Genomic DNA, 20,631 nt, shown 5'->3' on the forward strand with positions numbered 1-20,631 from the left:
TAATGAAAATTTTTCATTTTAAGGGGCTGGGCCTTTCCCAACCACTAGTTTGCCCCTGGTCCTCTAATAAAATATATATTTTTAATTAAGACAAAAAAATACTTTAGTTCCAAAATGAACATTAAAATTAAATTCAAGTGTTTAATTAGTACGAAAAAAAAATTCAGGTATCAATTTAAATATTGAAGTCAAACTTAAGTATCTAACTAAAACAAAAAATTCAAGCACCAAATTAAACTTGAAAGACAAACTCATGTATCAATAATATATTAACCCTTTGATTTACCATAATTTAGTCTTTCTATTAGTAATGCTATTATAGTTTAACCCAACATTTCTCATTCAAAATTTTCTAAAGGAATCCAAAATCACAACTTTTTATTTTTTATTTTCTGAATTTTTAAAATTTTAAAAATTAGTTAATTGCTAACGTGGTATCCACGTATATATTACGTTAGCAAAGTTAAAAGGCATTATTTTTTTCATCAATTTTAGGGTGGTTTAACAAACAATGCAAGTTTAAGGACTAAAAAAAAGAAAAATTAAATATAGGGCTAAAATGATTTTTTTATAAAGTTGGAGGGACAAATAAAGAAATTATTCCTAACAAATTTCACCGCTATTTTCAGTTTGAACGCGCATTCAAATTGACTCTTCACCAAGTTTGGAATTAACCTTTTGGATGATTGAGAGCATTATGGACCTCAAAAAACTGTCTGGTTAAGATTCACCTTCCCTTTAAATGCACGCCACATTCATCACACGTTCCCCTTTTGCATTTTTGTTTTTTCTTTTTGGTTTCCCCCAAATCTGTGCTTACTTGACCACGAATCTTTGACTTCAATCTTGAAGAAAAAAGCAAAGCTAAGCCCTGATCAGGTTGTGAGTTGAGGAAAAAAGATGGTGGGGGCTATATCGGTGGTGGACTCTCACACTGGTCCATGTTTGTGCTCCACCAGCATGAACTTGAAAACTTTAGGGGAATTGGTTTCGCAAATGAAGAGGAAACAAGGGGTGGGAAGGGCAGGGTGTTTGGAATTAGGCAGCTCATTTGTAGATTCATGCCATGATTGGAGGTTGTCTTCCAAGATGATTCCTGGTGTTGTGAATAAGAAGAGTTCAAGGAAGGCCCGCACACTTGTGGTTGTGAATGAATTAGGAGGGCAGTATGAAGAAACTTTCGGAGATGTTAAAACGGTGAGATGTTTTCAATTTCTATTCCTCTTTACATTCATCATCAATTTATAAATTTGGACTACATTAGATTAAGTCTAATAGTTTGAAATTATGCAAATTAGTCCTTATTATTACATAAATAATATCAATGATTTTCACAACAATAAATTATCTAAAGCAGAATTAAACTTTGGTTAATGTAATCGTCAAAAGAAAATATCTCAATAAATTGATTTTTTTTTAGCATTCTTCTCTTACATAAAACCTTAACAATGGAGGGATACTTTTTTTTTTAATTTTTTATGAATCAATTTATATATAATTAACTTTTAATTTATATATTCATCAAATAGTCAAATGAATAAAATATAATTACTATTTAATTAATTAATTTAGTTAAGATTAGCAATCATCTTAATTCAGAGTACTTAATTTTAAACTTAATTTGGCACATAATTTGAGCTATAATCTTATATACTTCTAATTGACCTAATAGGATAAAACATATAGCACAAATTTTGAGTGCAAATGACAAAATATAATATTAATCATAATTAATATATTATAGTGAATTGTAAATGTTAGTTATGACGGTTGTACGTAATTTAAGTCATATACTTCTATATATTACAACATTACAACTTATTATAATAGATCCTTAAGTAACATACATATTACATCATGATTACAACACTATCTTATAAAAAATTTTCTATTTTAAATAATTTCAAATAAATTATGTAAATGCAATCATAATAAATATGAAATGCGCTAATTTTATGTCAAAAACACATTTATTGATATTCTAATTAAGTGTGGTGAAGCGTATTATCCTTCTATTTATGGATTGGGATTGGGATTGGGGAGAGAATATGTATAATTTTAAGTATTATGTCAAAAAGAACGTAGATTTGTTTAAAAAAAAAACATTGCTTTCTTAATTCTTCTTCCACCTACGCAAGATATTCTTTTACACTTCCAATTTTTGAAGTTGTGATCTTAATGTTGTTAAATATACCGCAAGAACATAAAACCCAATGTATTTGATTTAAGCTGATTTTAACAAATGTTTTGTGGTTGCAGCAATTACTAAATTACTTCACATACAAAGCAGTGAGGACTGTTCTTACTCAGCTCTACGAAATGAACCCACCAAAATATACTTGGTTTTATCAGTAAGTAACGCATCTGGTTTATCTCGGTCTGTATAAAAGCTGTTCCATTTGTTACTTATAAGTACGCTGTGGCTTGCTGTGATTGTGGCCAAAATGTGCTATAAGTTTCTAAATAGCGGCTTTTGGCAAAATGATAATGTTTATTTTACAATAAGTGGAGTCAATGCTTTTGAAACCTTGTACTTAGCATCTTGGGGACAGAAGCTGTCTTGTTATTTCTCTTCCGTCTTCATTTTGGCAGGTATGTCGCAGCAAATCAGCCTACTGATGGCAAGAGTTTCTTACGTATCCTTGGGAAGGTAGTTTAAAGTTCCATTTCTTCTTTATGTAGTTCAATGATTTCTTCACTCTTTTGCACGATAAGAGCCAATATCCGCAAATAAGAGACAAAAATCATCATAAACATAGACCCAAACCTAGTTTTTATGCTCTTAGTGTTCAAATACATGGAATAATATATATTGTTTTACCAAACTCTTCTTCACCCATCTCCCACTTAAAGATCCCATATGTACTATATCTCTTGAAGGTTAAGGCTTATTTTATAAGCCCCATATCATAGGAAAATATTTGTTTTATATAACTTTAATCTCTAACCAACCAATAGAGTTAAACTAGATAAAGTAGAATTCAGGTCAATATATAACACTATAATCACATATAATATTTAACTAACTAACTTCATATGGTACTTTTGTATTTGACATCGACAGGAGAATCAAGAGCTTGCTGAAAGAGTGATGATAACACGACTTCACCTATATGGGAAATGGATTAAGGTGATGAAAAGAGTTAATATGTTCCAAAGTATTTTATTGGTATCTAATTTTTTTTAATTTAATTGGTATTTGAACTTGTATTCCGTCATTAAGGTTGGCACCTCTTCCCTAATAACACCATTAAACTTTGCCGATGTGCAATTGATAGCCAACTCAATTGTGACATGTGGCAGCCTATTGATATTAAAATCTTTAAAAATATATAAATTAATAAAAATATAATTTTTCATATAAAAATGAATTTGAACAATTGGTTGTCTAGATACATCTACATCTGGACATCATTTGTCTAGATTCATTCTAAATGTATTTTTTTATTAAATTTATATATTTTTATTTTTTAATAAAATATTAATTTTTAGGTTATTATTGTTTTAAATATATATAAATATATAAAATATAGAAGCCTTTAATATTTTGAAAAACATATAATAATTTATAATTTATAATATATAAATTAACAAAATATTTATAAACATAAATAAAATATATAAATATAAATAAAAATATATAAAAGAACTAAAAAGCATATCTATAATGAACCTGGATAAATTACTGTCTCGATGCATTCGAATTCAGATAATCATCTGTCTAGATTCATTATTGAGGTAAAATTTGTTTATTTGTTTATTTCTTTATATTTTTAATTTTTTAAATTTTTATATACTTTTTGTATTTCATAATAATATAAATAACTTGATGTTTTATAAAAAATAAAAAAAAACAATTAAACTTAGTAAAAATATATCTGGAATGAATATGAATGTATTTGGACACCTAATTGTCCAGGTTCATTATTTATGTGAAAAAAATATTTTTATTAACTTAAATATTTTTAAATTTTTATTTTATTTTTTAAAATTTATGTTTGCAATGTGATATGCTAAGAGACTGTCACGTGTCTCCATCAAATTGGCTTTCGATATCATGTTAATACAAACTAATAATGTTAGTGTAAAGGTACTAACCTAGATGACGAAATTTTAAGTACTGAATAAAAAAAAAGTTTAATCGCCAACTAAATATTTTTAGACAAATTCAAAGAATAAACTACATATTATGCTATGTTTGGATAAACAATAATTGAAAGTTACATATTATGCTTTGTTTGGATAAACAATAATTGAAAGAATGTTGTAATTACTAGAAATGTGATCATGCTCAAATATACAAAGAGATTTCGGATGAGAACCTGGAATTGATGCGGGAACGGCTTAAGGAAACTGTGGTTTGGCCCTCAGATGATTCAAACACTGATACGATTGGGTGAGCCCTCAGGGATTGATTGCATTTCCAATTTTTCTTCTCTTATTACTTAGCTTTAGAATCACCTTGTTTGGTTTGGTCCCAATGAATGTATGTATATTTGGTTTTCGACCAACTAAGTATAAGCTTTATTGTAAACTGTACATTATGAATTGCTTGCTTATAAATTGCCATTAAAACCTATTCATTCAATCAATTCTACAAACGCATGTAATGTGCAATTGATAAGTTGAATAGGCCTACAGAATGCGAAAGATTTGTGCTGATAAATTACCTTGAAAATATATATATAAAAAAAAAGAAGCCAAAATTTGGCTTAACCAAATTTTCATTAATAATAACAAAAAATTTCGTGTTGGAATATTTTCAAAATATTTATAATATTGTAATAGTTATAATTGAAAAATTACAAGTGATTCAAAAATGCAACTAAACAATAAGGTTGAAGAATTAAAATCTAATTCATTTTATCCAATTTCTAGTGAAACTTTTACTACAAAAGTATTCTTTCTTTTTCATGATATATATCTAACTTCAGATATGAAATTATTTATTCAAATCATGATATTAGTAAGCATTTGGATGTTATTGATGATACATTATTTTAAGTGTATTCTTTGCTAAAATTGAAAGTTTGTAGATGAATATATAATATGAACAATCTTGGTTGTTGTTTTTTTAAATAACCATAAGCTAAATGAGTTTTGTATATGATTGCATATTTTTTTAATATATGTTATAAAGGTTGGACTAGAAAAGAAATAAGTCACGTGCAATTTGCATGGTTAATTTTTCTAGTCAAAGTAGAATAGTGAAAAATATTGGCTTATATAATAAGATCATTGTTTTGGTATAATATATAACGTGATAATACTGTGCATATTTATGATGGTGCACATGGTTTTTTTATTTTTTTATATGGCTTAGATATGATCTATAATCTCATAGTTCTATAAATTTATGAGATGTAATAAATTTTAAAATTTACTTTGGAAGGCATGAATAAATAGTTCTCATGTGCATGGAAATATCAATGGGAAAGGTATTCAACCCATTTTGGTGATGAACATGATTTTGATCCTAGCCAAAGAATGATTAATAATGTCCATGATAAAGGATGTAAAAATGTAAGATGTAATAGTCAAATGATTAGACAGTTAATGATTACCTAATATGACTATATTCCTAGAATATATGAAAAAAACCCTTATATGTGTATGATTTGTTGAGAAAAAATAATGTTATTTGAGTATGCATACATAATAAGTTTTAACATTGACTATGAAAATAAATATGAAAAATAGCAAATATATTATTTTATTTCACCAATGGATTTGAGGCCTCTTCACAATAACTTACTTGGTGAAAAAGACACAATAATAATGTGATTACTGTGAATTGATAATTATACAAAGGATATTCTTGATAGCATGATTTTTTGAAAGAATGAATAATTAAACATGGTGAGGATGTTGGTCTTGTAAACTTTCAAGACATAAATAAATATAAAGTTTCACTATGTGATATAAAAAATTAGTATAGCTGTGTTGGAAATTTGGGGATGAGGTACAAGCTCATAATATTTTAGTCACTCATGATGGAAACTCAACTCAACACTAGGTATAACGTCAAGTCTTGAGTTTAATGAGACAAAGTACATCATCAATATGTGACTACTAGCACTATAAAATAGTATATAATATCTCATCTAAGGATAAAAAGGTACTAGATACCCATAATGATAAGGAATGATGAGTAATATACTCTTAATAAACTCATAACATAAATATGTTAAGAGTGTTATAATTATGGGAACACTCTTGATGAGATCTACCTATATGAGTGTGAAGTGTGACCACTTTTAAGAGCTCAATAGCTTGACTATAACAGCATTCATGAAAAGAGGTTATAAACATGTGACCATAATAGTGTCTTTGGATACTGTACAGTGATTGATGTTGAAATATTTGTGTGAGATGAGTTTAGTTAATCAAATGGAATAGCTTATTCAAAGTATAGTCTCCCATGCAATTTCAATTATCTTTAACATGTTTTCACTAGGTGAATGTTCAATCGTAAGATACCTTCATTTATACAATTGATTTCTAAGATTATCAAAGTATAGAATATTTTGAAAATGGGGGAGATGGTTAGAACATTTTCAAAATAGTTATAATTGAAAAGTTACAAATAGTCCAAAAGTTATGTCACTTGATTATTAATCAAGAGTTGTCACAATTCATAGTAATGAGTAATATCTCTTGTAACCAAAAGTTATGTCATTTAATTAATAACAAATAGTCATAATTATTTAAGTAGATATCTATTGAATAATTATGTTTATTGCTAAAATATGTGACCATCCATTATGAGAACTCCTTTACATTGGAGTTAAAATTCATTTATTTAGTACACCAAAAACATCGAAACTTTTATTTTATTTTTCATTCTTTTCTATTATTTTTATATTGTTCTATAAAAAATTATTGTAGGATTTGTTTATAGAAATTGATATTTTTGCTTAATGAACTATTTTCGTTATTACAAAATGTAGACAATCATTGGGTATCATTGTATCCTCGAGATTTATTTATTATAATTATTTTACATACCAAAATATAAATGGAATGAATAAAACTTTAAAAAAATTACATTAATACATGCATTGAAGCTTAACCTCGCACCAAGAATTAAGTGGAAATTTACATAACCAAAACAACTTAAAAGTTGTTTAATGAAAAATGTATGATCATCTTTCATTTTCTAATTTATTATTATATTTTCAATTTATATTTCTTTTAATAAAAAAGCCAATTATATATATTACATTAAATTGGTTAGTTGTATTAGTTGGTTTGTCAATTACATAAATCAACATAAACAAATCAACTTATTTAAATAAAGAGTTTTGGTAAGCCTTAGTAGCATCTTGGTTTGCCTTTTAAGCTACAAAGGGCTAAATATGTAATACCCTAAAAAATTTTACAGTAAGATATTATCCTTGATATAGTAAAATAAGGAAATAAAGTGACAAAAAGGGAAATTTTGAGTTATGTCAATATTGAGAAGTATATTATAATATATTAATTCAAGAAAGGACTAAATTGTAAAAGTGAAAAAAGTTTTGTTGCACAAGAGTAAATATTCATAATTTGAGGGGTTAAAGTGTAAATATGAAAAAGTTGAAGGACTAATAGTGTAAATAATTTAAGAGTGGAATGATCTAGAAACTAAGGAAAATGGATGAATTAGGACCAAATTGAATAGATGAAGAACTATGAGGGACTAAATTGCAATTTTACCAAATTAAATGATGACTCAAGGATGGAATTTTAAAAGATAATGAAGGGAAAAATGGTCAATTGGAAGAGAGAGAAATCTAGAAAGTAATAATGATGCTAGAGATATTTTGATATTTTTATAATTATTTAATTAGATAAATATTATTTTATTAATACTTTAATAATATATTTTATTATTATTTTATTAGTATATAAAGAAAGAAAGATGAGAAATTCTCATCCATATTTTCTCATGCACTAACGTGAGAGAAAGAGAGGAAGAAATAAAGTTTTGCTTTCTTTACAATTTGGTCCTTTTACCAAAAATTCACCATTTTCACCCAAAAATCAAATGAATTTCCATAGCTACCAAGAGACAAAAATGTTAAGGAGAGCATGGGGAGTTAGAATATCAAGTTGGATTCAAGAAATAGAAGCTGGAGAAGAGAGAAAATCAAGTTAAAGATTAGTATCAATAAAACAAGGTAAGTATATCAAGATTTCAATATGTTTTTAAGTTTGTTATTATTGACAAAGCATGGAAATAATGTTATAGTAGAGTTTTCTTACATAAGGTCCTATGTTCTTGATATGTTAGTGAAGAGAAAATAAGAGAAAGTGATGAGAAATGGTGTAGAAAAAGAAAATAAGGGTGTTATAACATGGTAATTAATAGCTTGCACAAAAATAGTTTGGACAGCAGCAGTAGACTAACTTTGAAAAATCACCATAAATTGTAGAAATCAAATTAGAATATGAAAAAAATATGGAATTAAATCTTATTGAGTATAGTTTCTCATAGAAGAAATATTGTAAGCAATGGATTTGTAAATTTTTAGATATAATGAATTTTGTGAGACAAGGTCAGAGTGAATTCGGGTTCCCCTGTTCTGACTTTGAAAAATCATAAAAAAATTGAATAAAAATAATTAGGAGCTTAAATTTATATTTATAAAATCCTGAATGAGTATATTTTTAAGAGAAACAAACAAGAACATCACTTTAATCCTGTATGAGGAGATAATTAATTTTTGGTGAAGAGGGGTCAGAACTGTCAGACAGCAGAACAGGGGTAACTTTAAAGAATAAACTGTACTTATTGGCTAAACCAAAAACTCTGAAATTTTTATGGTAAGAATATATATGAGTCTAGATTCAGGGAAAATTATCATATATTAATTTGGAGTTCTATAGATCCAGATAGAAATAATTTAGTGACTATGATGCAGATAGACAGCTTGAATATTCATAAAAGTAAATAATAAAATTATGGATAATGTTACTTACAAGTGCGTTATCTACATTAAGGATGTGGAATGGAGAGGAGGATGAGGAAAAAATATGTATGAATATTCATCTAGCATGGCTAATTTGCATATTTTAGGCTCAGGGACTAAATTGAATAAAAGTAAAACTTTATGGGCAATTTTGTAAACATGTCAGAAATGACCAAATTGCATGAAATGAATTATTTTATTATTTAAATTACAAAATTGAATGAAATTATTAATTTAGTTCAAGATTGGGGGAAAACATGTTTTAGGGATTAAATTGAAAAGTGTTGAAATTATGAAAAATTCTGATATTTTATAGAATTCATGGATTGTTATCAATATATATGAGAATAATAGCTGGAAATAAAGATTAAATTGCAAGAATTTTATTTTCCTGACCCTAAGGATGAAATCGTCATTAATTAAAAGTTTAGGGGCAAAATGGTAATTTTGCCTAGAGCATTAATTAAATGCATTAGAATATGAAATGAATGAAAATGATGATCAAATTTATTTATAAAGATCCGGACGACTCAAATATGAGACTTGATCGTGGAAAGAAAAGATATTAGATTAATGAAATTATAAACACAAACAAGCAATGAGGTAAGTTCGTGTAACTTGAATTATATTCTTAAATATTTGAGATTGTATGTTATTTATGTGAATATGATTTGAATGTTCATTGTATGAAAATTTATGAAACATTGATAAATTTGATAAAAGGAGAAGAAATCCCGGTTGAATGAAAGGAAAATTCGATGGATCTCTGAAAAGGAATTGACGGTAAAAAGGATCTAGCCTGGACGGGTGATCCTATCCTGATATAGCCCTCCCGAAGAATATGTGTAAAACAAATTTAGCCCGGACGGGTAATCCGAATTAGGGTCTGAATTTAGCTTGGACTGGTAATTCAGATCCAAGCTCATTAGAGTAATTGTCGTTGCAGGGGATTTAGCCTGGACTGGTAATCCCACTGTAAGGATGAGGTTCGCGGGAGTGTGCTCTCTGATATGAAATGTGTAAGACCATGGTTGAAAGATACCATGGCAACCTGATATGAGATGTGTAAGACCATGGTTGAAAGATACCATGGCAACGTGACATGAAAAGAATAAGACCATGGTTGAAAGATACCATGGCAACATGACAGAAAATGAGTAAGACCATAGTTGAAAGACACTATGGCATCACGTCAAAGATAAATAAGACCGTGGATGGGAGACGCTATAACATCTGTTGAACAATTGATATTCAGGTAAAATATATCAGATGATGAATGGTTATATAAAATGGTTGTGTGAAATGTTTACAAGAACTGGTTATATGGAAATATATGTACAAAAGCGTTGTATGAAATAATTATGAAAATGGATAAACGAAATAAGTATAAGTACATGGAATATAATTTATGTTAAGTTTGATATAAGCTATTACCAGAATAAATATACATAAAATATATGGAAATGATGAAGCATAAAATATTGATATAATGAAATGAATGATATATGCTTGTGAAGAAACGGTAAGAGCATGATATGTTTCATGACATGTACATATATGATTATCTTTGATATGTTGATACAAGGAAATTATGTAATTGAGATTATTATTAAACTCAAGTGCGACATGTCGAGAAAGTAGATATATCAATGTTGAATTTATATGAGATATGTGCAAGTATACTAACAATGTTGTTGTTTGATGCTTATACAAGCGCCAAACTATTGATTGAATGGTAATATACTTATTTTATATGATGCATTGAATCGGTAAGTATTTTAATTTTTTTAAGTGATCTGCAAATGGTAGTAATGCTCCGAAACCCTGTTCTCGCAGCGGATACGGGTTAGGGGTGTTACAAAATACAAAGCCAAAAAAAAAAGGTAATTATTGGTTAAGAATTGGGTTTTATTTTTGATAAATTCCAATTATGTTAAAGAGATAAATTAGAAAAGTTTAAATAAGGTAAGAACCAGTCTCAAACACCATAAAACATATAGAAAACGGAACTCCCAACTGAAGTCGGAACCATCTTCCTACCATAAGAGCCATCGGGCCACCAAACAAAACCTTCAAAAAGGAAGCCAGCCATAAGCCCGAAAAGCCAAGCCAACTGGCATGATAGAAAACCATCGATATTAGCTCATATAGCTGTCACGGTGAAAAATTCCCACAGCAACACACTCTAATATACAGTTGTCAATGACTAGATATGAGACAGAAAGAGCATGTTTCAACCTCATACAAATATAGTGTCGCTGCGCCTTAGCTATTCTAAATACTCAAAGAGCTCTTTATCACTGGGTGGGACTGCTGAAGCAACGGTTGCAGAAAAACAAAGGGGATGATTGGCCCAAGCTTGCTTTTGTTCCCACGGTGGAGCATAGCTGCACAAAAGATCCATCATAGTTGCAATATACACTTGAAACTGGTCTTCAATCCGGATGTAGTTGCCTCAAGCTTGTTTTCCAAATTTGTCTTGAATCTAATTGCGTCAAGTTCCTAAATTCCGACTACTTTGACGAACAGGACAATGCATCGTTGGACGGCTGTTTTCTCTTTATATCAATGATTAAAGTGAAGATGGAATAAAACGAAGTGAATTATTTATTATCTACTTCAACGCTAAAACTGCGTTGAGGTTTTTCCCTGCAATTCATACTATTCGTTTTTTTTTTCTTATAAACATTAAAAGATAGAACCAAGTATAACTAAATTTAATTAATTAAGTAATTATACTAACAATTATTACTACAGATGAATTTTTCATCTTCACTTTAATCATTGATGTATAGAAAACAACCGTCCAAATTAAATTTTTTGGCTAGAAACCCCACTCCAATTGGATTCAAACTTATTTTTAAAGCTCGAACTATATTCAAGATAAAATAAAATAAAATTAAAACTCATTCACTTTATAAAATATAAGCCCAATCCTCATGTTAATTAATTATGGTTGAATTCAAATTTAAATTGAATTTTTAATATTAATTAAAATAATAATAGAATAAACTCGATTTACATTAGAAGATACAAATTCAACTCACTTGATAACTCAATAAAGATGCATGAAAAGTTACATAATTAATTACGATCATAAAAAACTTTAATTATCCCCCAAAAAATAAACAAGAGACTTCAAATTTCAAAAGCGTGTAACAGTTTAGTCAAATGGCAGCATTCATATAACTAAGGGGCATATACTTTTGCAGCAGATGAGAGAGAAAACCAAAGCTTTCTTCATGAAAGTGATACACTAATTTGACAGGAAATATATCTACAACTTCTAATGGTACACTATTACATGTACAAAATGCTCAACTGATACATACAGAAACATCAACCCAAAATGTATGTATCACTAAGATGCAATCTTTTTAACATAAATGCAGTAGCCGAAACAGTTCAATGACCGATAACAGTTCCCGCACTGCTTCAACTGAGTAAAAAGCAGTAGCCGAAATCAATGTATTGTGCCTGCAACACAAATGCATTGCAAAGAGGAAGTTTTAGCCATAATTGAATGATTTCCTCCAAATGAGAACTTTGTCAGTTTGATAGCGTAATGTTTTATGATGGCGAAATTGCTAGGCCCACTTCAATGACCATTTTCAATCAAAGCAATTAAAAATCAACCAAAACTCACCATTTTTTTACAAGCCACTGGAGAAAGCCTTGAAAATATCTTACAGAAGAAAAGCGGTGAAGAAGACTCAAAAGCTAACTGCTTCAAAATCTCTTGCCTTTTGTATTCCGGGTAATGAATGAACACAGACATGCTTAATTGTCCCCGAAAGCCATAGATTGCCCTAGCACTGTTCTCACACGGAGCTGTACAGCCATATTCTTTATTAGGTTAACCAGAAAAGTGATGCGAACAAAAAAGAGATTCGAAAGATAAAAAAATAGTGACCTTAACATCAACACAAGGATCATTAACCATATTCTTTATTTGAGAAACTATCCCAGCATTGCGCAGCTTTTCAAGCCTGCCAGGTGCACCAGGACTCGATGGACAAGTAAGATTCACTATTGTCCAGACAGTTGCTGTGCATAGCCGGCTATCATTACTCTGCAAAAACTTAATCACAAAAGATTGATTCTTGTCACCCATTTGTGTAAAGAGTAGCTGCATCACTGCTTCCTTGTGAAACTCATTCCCACTTGCCACATTGCACAGTGCATACATTCCCTATAGGGCAAAGAGTTCATAATAAGGTAAAAAGAGAAATTACAAGTAACGCAATATAAAATCATGGCACTATCATATATTATTCTTGTTATTTTAGTTGTCAAAATATACATCTATGACATTTAAATCCTTATGACTATATATGGAAACCAAATCAAACCCTTGCAAGATACTAGCCAAAATTTTTAATGGTTGTTGCCTTGAATATATACACAAATAATCACAGTTGTAATTAGCTTATCTTAGGTTCACACACATTGTACTTCAATAGATGAAAAACAAGTCCATGAAAACTAACACATATTGTGAATTCCTACACGCTAATGCACAATATACTCTCTCTGTATATGCTATAACAATATGAGCTTTCCATCAACTAAACCAGTACAATAATATCACAAGAACTTCAGGCAACTTGTCAAGATCCGACTAGCCAACTACCAAGTCTGCAAAATTTCTCCTCGAATCATTAAATGCAAAAAACCAAAATAGCATAAATAATTTGATGAAAAAGGTTGTAGATAATTATGACACTAAGAGAACTTTGTCCTGGTTAAGGATGCAAAATAATTAATCATGAGATCTTCATTTCAAAGGTAGATGAAAGTTCGTTCAATTTTTTGTGCAAAAAGCAGTTACAATTATATTTAAAAAACAAAATGCTTGCTTCAATATAGAATAGAAGTGGAATTATCAAATAAAAAGGGCATAATTAGATGTGTGCTAATATCTAAGGTTCCACATAGAGAAATCTTTATTGGTTACAAAGACAAAAATAAACGAAGAGATGTGATATTTTTTTCAAGTAAAGCTGTGACCTTCAATCCAACTTCAAAGCAATTTTAAATTTTAAACAATTAAAATATACAATGTTAAATAGTAACTGCAATCTACTCATTATTTTCCCAGAATCCAAACCTGTATCCCTATCTCAGCTGTTGAAGCACACTGTAATTGTCTTCCAATGGCCCCTAATATGAGGCCATCTTCAGCAAACACGAACTCAATTAAGTTTATACATCCATCAACTAGATTACGAACAAGGGCCAAAGCTTGCTCTTGTACTGAAGGCTCTGGATCTGCAATGTACATGAGTATTAAGCAACAACTTGATTTGATCTTATGTCAGCACATAAGCAAAAAACATTATGAAAAATCATAAATCTTATTACCACGGATAAGGCTTGATAACAATGATGCAGTGAGCTCTGAGAAAACACCTTCTTTCAACCTATTGTCTGCTTGGAATACAAAATTCTTCAAAGCCCACAAAGCATTTGACCTGACAGAGGATTCCATGGACTTTGCTAACTGAACCAGCTGTTTCATCCCTCCACATTGTACAAAAATAGATTTACGTGTTGTAAAATCAACCACTATGTTGCTAGTGGCACCAAGTGCAGCAACCTGGAAACAAAAAAGATTTAATGACAGTGTTAACATCCACCCGATTCATAAGTTTTTGAGATCCAGTGGAACAAGATGGATTAGCTTGTGATATCAGACAACATAATTGTTGGACAATTAGTATAAAGTTAATCTCCATGATGTGGTTCTTAATCATTAATCTTTAGTTGATATAAAAACTAAATACAGGTATTAGCGGAGGTTGAAGCAGTCTTTCAGGTCAAAAGATTGCAGCTTCCAAACTTTACAATACCATCATAATATTGACTTGTGGTGGTACCAAATTGTATCTTGATAATTTTGTATTAAAAAGGAATGAAAAAGAGAACACAACCCATACAACATCTAGCAAAGGAAAAGTATCCTGATTTCTGCTGCCACCTATAAAGGCCATGCTCATTGATACAAAAGGTCAAAACAGCTCACTCAACCAGACAAAACCAAACTAAAAAAGAAAGAAAGAAAAATTAAATGGAATAAATTCAACTAAATGACAATATATTTTGAGAAATTATTTGGTACACTGTCAGTGGAGTTTTTTTAACTCCACAAGCACTGTTAAATGAGTGACAACGGCTAATTTTGATTAATTTTTATCTTTTTAATATTATACAAGGACACATGGGGAATTCTAAACCCTGCTTGTGGAGTTAAAAAAACTCCACTGACAGTGTACAGAATAATAATCCATTTATTTTATAAAATTAGATTAAAACCAAAAGCGTTTTTTATAATTAGGTTGACCTACCACATTTTATTTTTCAATGATATGTTTTATTTTTAGCTGTCTTTAGCCAATTCAGAGTGCCCGATCCATAGATAATAGGAAATAAATTAGAAAAACAAAATTTGCTTGAAATCTGATGACAACTGCAAAGTTGACATGAAATTTTTACAGCTTCTATCCCTTTTGGTTTTAGACCATACAACACAGATATTACCTATCAATTACAATGCCACTTTAGCAGCTTGATTACCTGGACAGAAGTTGAAGGATCAAGAAAAAGCTGAACCAAAGGAATCACGATAGTTTCATTCATAAAATAACCTGCACTCAAATTCTGTATTGCATTGCATCAGCTATACTTGCAAATAAAAATTAAACAAAATACTGCAAAATTGTTATCACATGATCACATCACAAACCTTGATTGATCGAGTGACACTTTTCAAACATATACAAGCTGCAGCACGTACACCAGCATTATAATCAGTTAGTGCATCAGCTAACAAATTCAACACCTATATCATGAGAAAATATTAGAAACTTCAATGTAGTTGAAGATTCACACAAATAAGAATCTCCAATGAGATTTGATTGAGAAAGTCCCTTAAAAGAAACTACAAAGAAATGCTTGAGAGAATGCCTTCAAAGAAAATTACCATAAATTTGCTTCAAGGGAACACATCAGACATACTGAAGTTTTGAAAATCTAATTTATAACTTTACACTGAACAATATAGAATAACCATAAAATAGATAAAAAAAAAAAGAAAAAAAAACTTCAAATTTGTCTGATTGTGATGTGAGATCTACTTCAGGGTAACCGTAGACATATAGGGATAAATAATTTTTGTCAAATTGCAGTAACTGCTGTTTTGGAACTTTGATGTTTCTTTTGTTGTCCTGGCAAAGTAGTGCCAAGCGATCCAACCACAAAGATTAGAAAGTTCACTTAAGCAACATAAGAATAAAGAACCTTTTAGCCCTTCAAGAAGCAAAAGTAGACATCTCTGATGAACTTTAATTGAGTTTCGGCATTATGCAAGTGGAGAAAATCTATTTTGATGCTAAAAGGCCATTACGAACACCATCACCTAACAGTGAGAAAGTGCTGGTGACTAAAAAGATAGCCAAGGTGATCCCCTATGTCAACTTTCCACCGGACAATACTTTTAGGAATGATGCCAGCAACTTTGTTATATTAGAGTATGCCCTAGTTGACAAGATATACAGGCAAAAATGCTTATGAATCACTCTGAAATATGTTATTAAAGGGTTTCCTCCATCATGATAAACAAAAATAAAGAGTTGTTAAGTACTAAGTGGATGGAACTTTGGGTACATACCTTGCATAGAGATTTAAGAGTTATAATTACAAATCCTTATATATATTCCAGATCATTGCATTGTCAAGAGAAGGTATTGACAATGCTTAAAGGCCAGTACATTTTAAGCCTCCTTACTCGTAAAGTAAGTTATCAGTCTCATCATTTAAGTATAGAGAACCTTAGGAATAGCATGAGGTACTTGTTATGAAAACAAGTCCATTGAAAATGGCCCAGAATTTTAAAATTGATTTGATCATTGTTGTACTTAGTTACATGATTGTATAATATAAAAAGAGTTCTTAAAACACATTTTTGGTTTTTTTTTTTATATTGATATTGGTGATGTTTTTCCTAAGAACACAAGTGCAAGATTTTTGGTATACTTCATATCAATTTCAGCTTGAACATGTTTCTCATTGAAGAATCCATAAACAAGCTTTTAGGGTCTAAACTTGTCTACAAAATTGCTAGAATTTGATTGATATGGAGTTGTTTAGTCCCAAAAATAACTCTCAAAGAAATGCAAAACAGTTTGCATGCCAAAGTGTTTTTGAGAGTCTTAACCTTTTTTTATTCTTTTTGTAAAACAAAACTTGCGAGCATTAGTTCTTGATCCCTACTTGAAGAAGGCTTAGGCTTTGTTGCTGTGTGAATACCATTGGAGGCCAAAGCCTTGAATGGCTCCAAGGCTTGACTTGGTTTGGCCTATCACAATATTAAGAAATCTCAATTAAGTATGATTTTTAATCACATGGTGTTATCTATTGTTTTAGTTATGTCAAATATTGTAAGCATGACCAAAAGAGGATATGGTTTATTCAAGGATTTGTTCAAGGATTTGTTCCACAGTGCAATATCATGTTCAAGGATTTGTTTGTCTATGCTTAATAGTCATTTGAGCATTTAATAGAAACCATCATCTATCCCATTTCTCTATCCATCTCCTATGTAATAGATTCTACAATTTTATCACAATTAAGACAGATTCATAGTGTGTAGTTATTTTCTAATGTGAAAATCAAAAGGTAAACATGAAACTAAAAGCAATTAACTGTGCAAGTTAATTTGTTCCAGAAAAAAACAAACCTGCAACGAGAGGAATTTAGACCTGCAACTTTCCAACTTAGAGTACATATCAGCTAATGCAAGCAATATTCCCTCATAACGTCTGGGATGCAATGAACCTTTTTTTATGTGGTGATGTAGTTTATCAATAGCATTGGCCTCGAGTGCTAGTTTTTGAAGATCCTCCTTTTGCGCAATTAAACTGGAGAAAGCAAAAGGAGCCTCATCTCCAACTTGACCAGGGTCATCAAGAAGCTCAAGTAAAATATGTATTAATTTAGTCTTGATCCCTATATCTTGCAAGAAGTGAGGAGAAGCATTCCTTATAACAATCAAGCACATGCAAGCTAACAACCTTGTTCGGGGGTACCTATCCTTCGCTAAATCAATAATAGAACTCAAAGGTCTTCCAATTTCAGGTCCAGCAAATTTTGAAATAACTTCTGGGTTATTCCTAAATATTGTGGCTAAAGACTCTAAACTAGCATCTCTCTGACTTAAAGAACCACCTTCAAGAAGACTATTCAGCTTCCTTAAAATACCAGCATCAAACAATGCTTTCTGCTCCAAATTTGTCTCACAAGAGCGAGTTATTATGCTTGCACCAAGTCCACTAACATTTTCCTTCTCACTATTTAGTAGTGAGATAAGGAACTCCATATTTTTCTGTTGAAGGAAATCATATTTTGGGGCCAATTTTGATTGATATATCATTCTAAGGGCACGGGCAACAGCATCTACCACCTGAAGAAAAGGAAAGCCATATAAGCTATTATAAAGTAAGATATACACAAAATGGAATAGAAAACTCAAGGAAAGCTTAAAACTAGATGCATGCATAAGGATATTATTGGAAAAGGTCAAAAGGGGTAAAGATTCTCTCTGAAAGTCCCAAATCTGCCATAGAAAAGAGAGAGAACTGATCACCCCCCACCTTAGGAGCAGTGCTTTCAGAAATAAAAAATCTACCGTTTTTTCTTTTTCTTTATTCTTTTGAAAGGGGGGAGGGGGGCACCTTGAAGCTCTGGAATATTTTTTTGAATGAACCATGTGTCGATATTTGCATTGAGATTAAATAAACATAAACCAACTAATGAGCACTCCAATGTGTGACCAAGCAAATCATGGTCAAGAGAATGAAACTTGTCTCCTATGGTTTAAGATGAATGAAATTGGTGCAGACTGTACCAGACTAGACGGCCAAAAAGGCCCAGATCGTGATGTCTTCCTTTCCTTTGAGCAATTTATCTTAATATTGCCCATCAAACAGATTACCACTTAAGATTTTTTTAAGCAATTTGACAAAGAATGCTAGAAACTAATTTCCAAAACAAACAATAGCTCTAATATCCAAACGATTTGTTATTGTAGGACACTTTCAACACATAATTTTATTTTACACTTTCAACACATAATTTTATTTTACTTTTCTTAGAAAGAAAAGGAGTTCATCGGCATTACAGAATTACTTTTTCCCATCCTTTCTGATATCCGCAAAGAACCGGTATATTGAAATAGTACAAAGATATTTGGCAGACATTAGCACCTTAACCGGGTTAACAGAACAATCCTCCTCATTAGGAATATAATCTAACTATGCATATTCCATTTAAAACAAAGACATCAATCTAAATTCCATTTCTCCTCCCTCTTATTTTTTTGTCTTCAAAATTTCCCAATATGGAATAGATGCGAAGTTACAAATAAGCAAATCTTCTTTTCTATTGACTAAAAATAAGTTCAAAAAAAAAAACTACAAACCAACTAAAAATAATATCAATTAAAGAGAAACAAAATAAAATTAATTACAATTTCAATTTTTGAAATCTCGAATTCTCCTTTTTGTTCTATCAATTTCCAAATTTCCATGCACAATTTTAGTGTTTAAAATTAAAAGGATAGAAAAGAATCACCTTCTCATTAGGATTTGCGAGAAGACGCAACAGATTAGGGAAAGCACCGGCGTCAAGCACGGCTTGAACTCCGGCGTCGAAGCCACAAGCGAAGCTGCCGAGAGCCGCTGCTGACTGGACCAGAATGTTAATTGCATTGTTGCTGTCGTTGTTGCAGTTGTTATTGTCGGTGACGTCATCGATTGAATCAGCTAGGATGCCGGCGACGGCGGGGACGGCACCGAGCTTGAGGAAGGAAAGCTTCTTTGTACGATTCCCGATAATTTGGTTTTTAACCTCGCGAAGGGCCCTGACCTTGACCTCAGGCTCGGCGGAGGTCAACCGCGAGAGGAGTTCGCTCGGCCGGGGCTTGTTGACAGTGGCGCTTGGCATGGCGGGGGAAGTGGCGGTGGCGAGCCCCACGGAATTGTATAATTTATGTTAGGAGAAACGAAATGCTTGGAGGATTTTGAGTGGTGCTGTTTAATTTTGGTAAGGTTTTAACTTAAACACGATTACAACCGAAATTTCCAATTTTCTTTTTTATTTTTAGTAACAATTTGAGTTTTCTTTTCTCCACCAAATAGTATGACAATGTTAATGTTTGTAAACATTTTAAATTTCACCATCAATTTTTTACGTGGGTTTGAGAATACCTAATGAGAGTTTTATTTATAATGCTAGTCCTCTAATTATCACTCAATTTTATTAAAGTTATAAAATAATTTTTTATTTTTTTATTTTCAATCACTAGTTATAAAATAGCTAATTCGAATAACTTTTAAAATTCGTATAATAACAAATTTAATTATCAAAATTTAAACATTATTCCAATTTAGTCTTAATTCTAAAACATTAGCCATCAACATTTATACATTATATAATTTGGTCATCCGCTATTGTTTTGCTTTTCTTTGAGAACTTTCTTCCTAAAAAGCTGAAAAAATAAATTTAACAACTAAATTTGATTGAAAATATATCAAAAATAGAAACACCCAAAAACTTAATATCATAATTTTCACATTTTCTCGTGATACTTCTGATTCTCCGCTGTTAGATTGAAAACTAA

General features: G+C 30.6%; 2 protein-coding genes across 3 annotated transcripts; one reads left to right on the forward strand and one right to left on the reverse strand.

The window, feature by feature from the left end:
- The first annotated feature begins 643 nt into the window (after window positions 1–643).
- On the forward strand, window positions 644–4,588 carry LOC107889334 (chaperonin-like RbcX protein 2, chloroplastic). The gene is made up of 5 exons (XM_016813711.2): window positions 644–1,197; window positions 2,260–2,351; window positions 2,593–2,650; window positions 3,065–3,130; window positions 4,278–4,588. The coding sequence occupies exons 1-5, from the start codon at window positions 901–903 to the stop codon at window positions 4,398–4,400; spliced, it is 636 nt and encodes a 211-aa protein (XP_016669200.1). The 5' UTR covers window positions 644–900; the 3' UTR covers window positions 4,401–4,588.
- Window positions 4,589–12,110: 7,522 nt separating this feature from the next.
- Window positions 12,111–20,135, reverse strand: LOC107889335 (armadillo repeat-containing protein 8). 2 transcript variants are annotated; one of them, XR_005901147.1, is made up of 9 exons: window positions 19,584–20,135; window positions 17,692–18,414; window positions 15,700–15,795; window positions 15,531–15,614; window positions 14,319–14,553; window positions 14,065–14,225; window positions 12,868–13,146; window positions 12,601–12,785; window positions 12,111–12,431 (listed from the first exon to the last, which is right to left on the reverse strand). XR_005901147.1 is itself a non-coding variant. In XM_041076541.1 (8 exons), exons 1-8 carry the CDS (start codon window positions 19,953–19,955, stop codon window positions 12,735–12,737), a joined length of 2,001 nt encoding a protein of 666 aa, XP_040932475.1. In that variant the 5' UTR covers window positions 19,956–20,135; the 3' UTR covers window positions 12,563–12,734. The 2 variants fall into 2 exon arrangements, 1 of the variants encoding a protein (XP_040932475.1); XM_041076541.1 differs by lacking the exon at window positions 12,111–12,431 and having other exon boundaries at window positions 12,563–12,785.
- Window positions 20,136–20,631: the final 496 nt, after the last annotated feature.

The sequence above is a fragment of the Gossypium hirsutum genome, chromosome A09 (genome assembly GCF_007990345.1).
Source record: "Gossypium hirsutum isolate 1008001.06 chromosome A09, Gossypium_hirsutum_v2.1, whole genome shotgun sequence".
Classification (NCBI taxonomy): domain Eukaryota; kingdom Viridiplantae; phylum Streptophyta; class Magnoliopsida; order Malvales; family Malvaceae; genus Gossypium; species Gossypium hirsutum.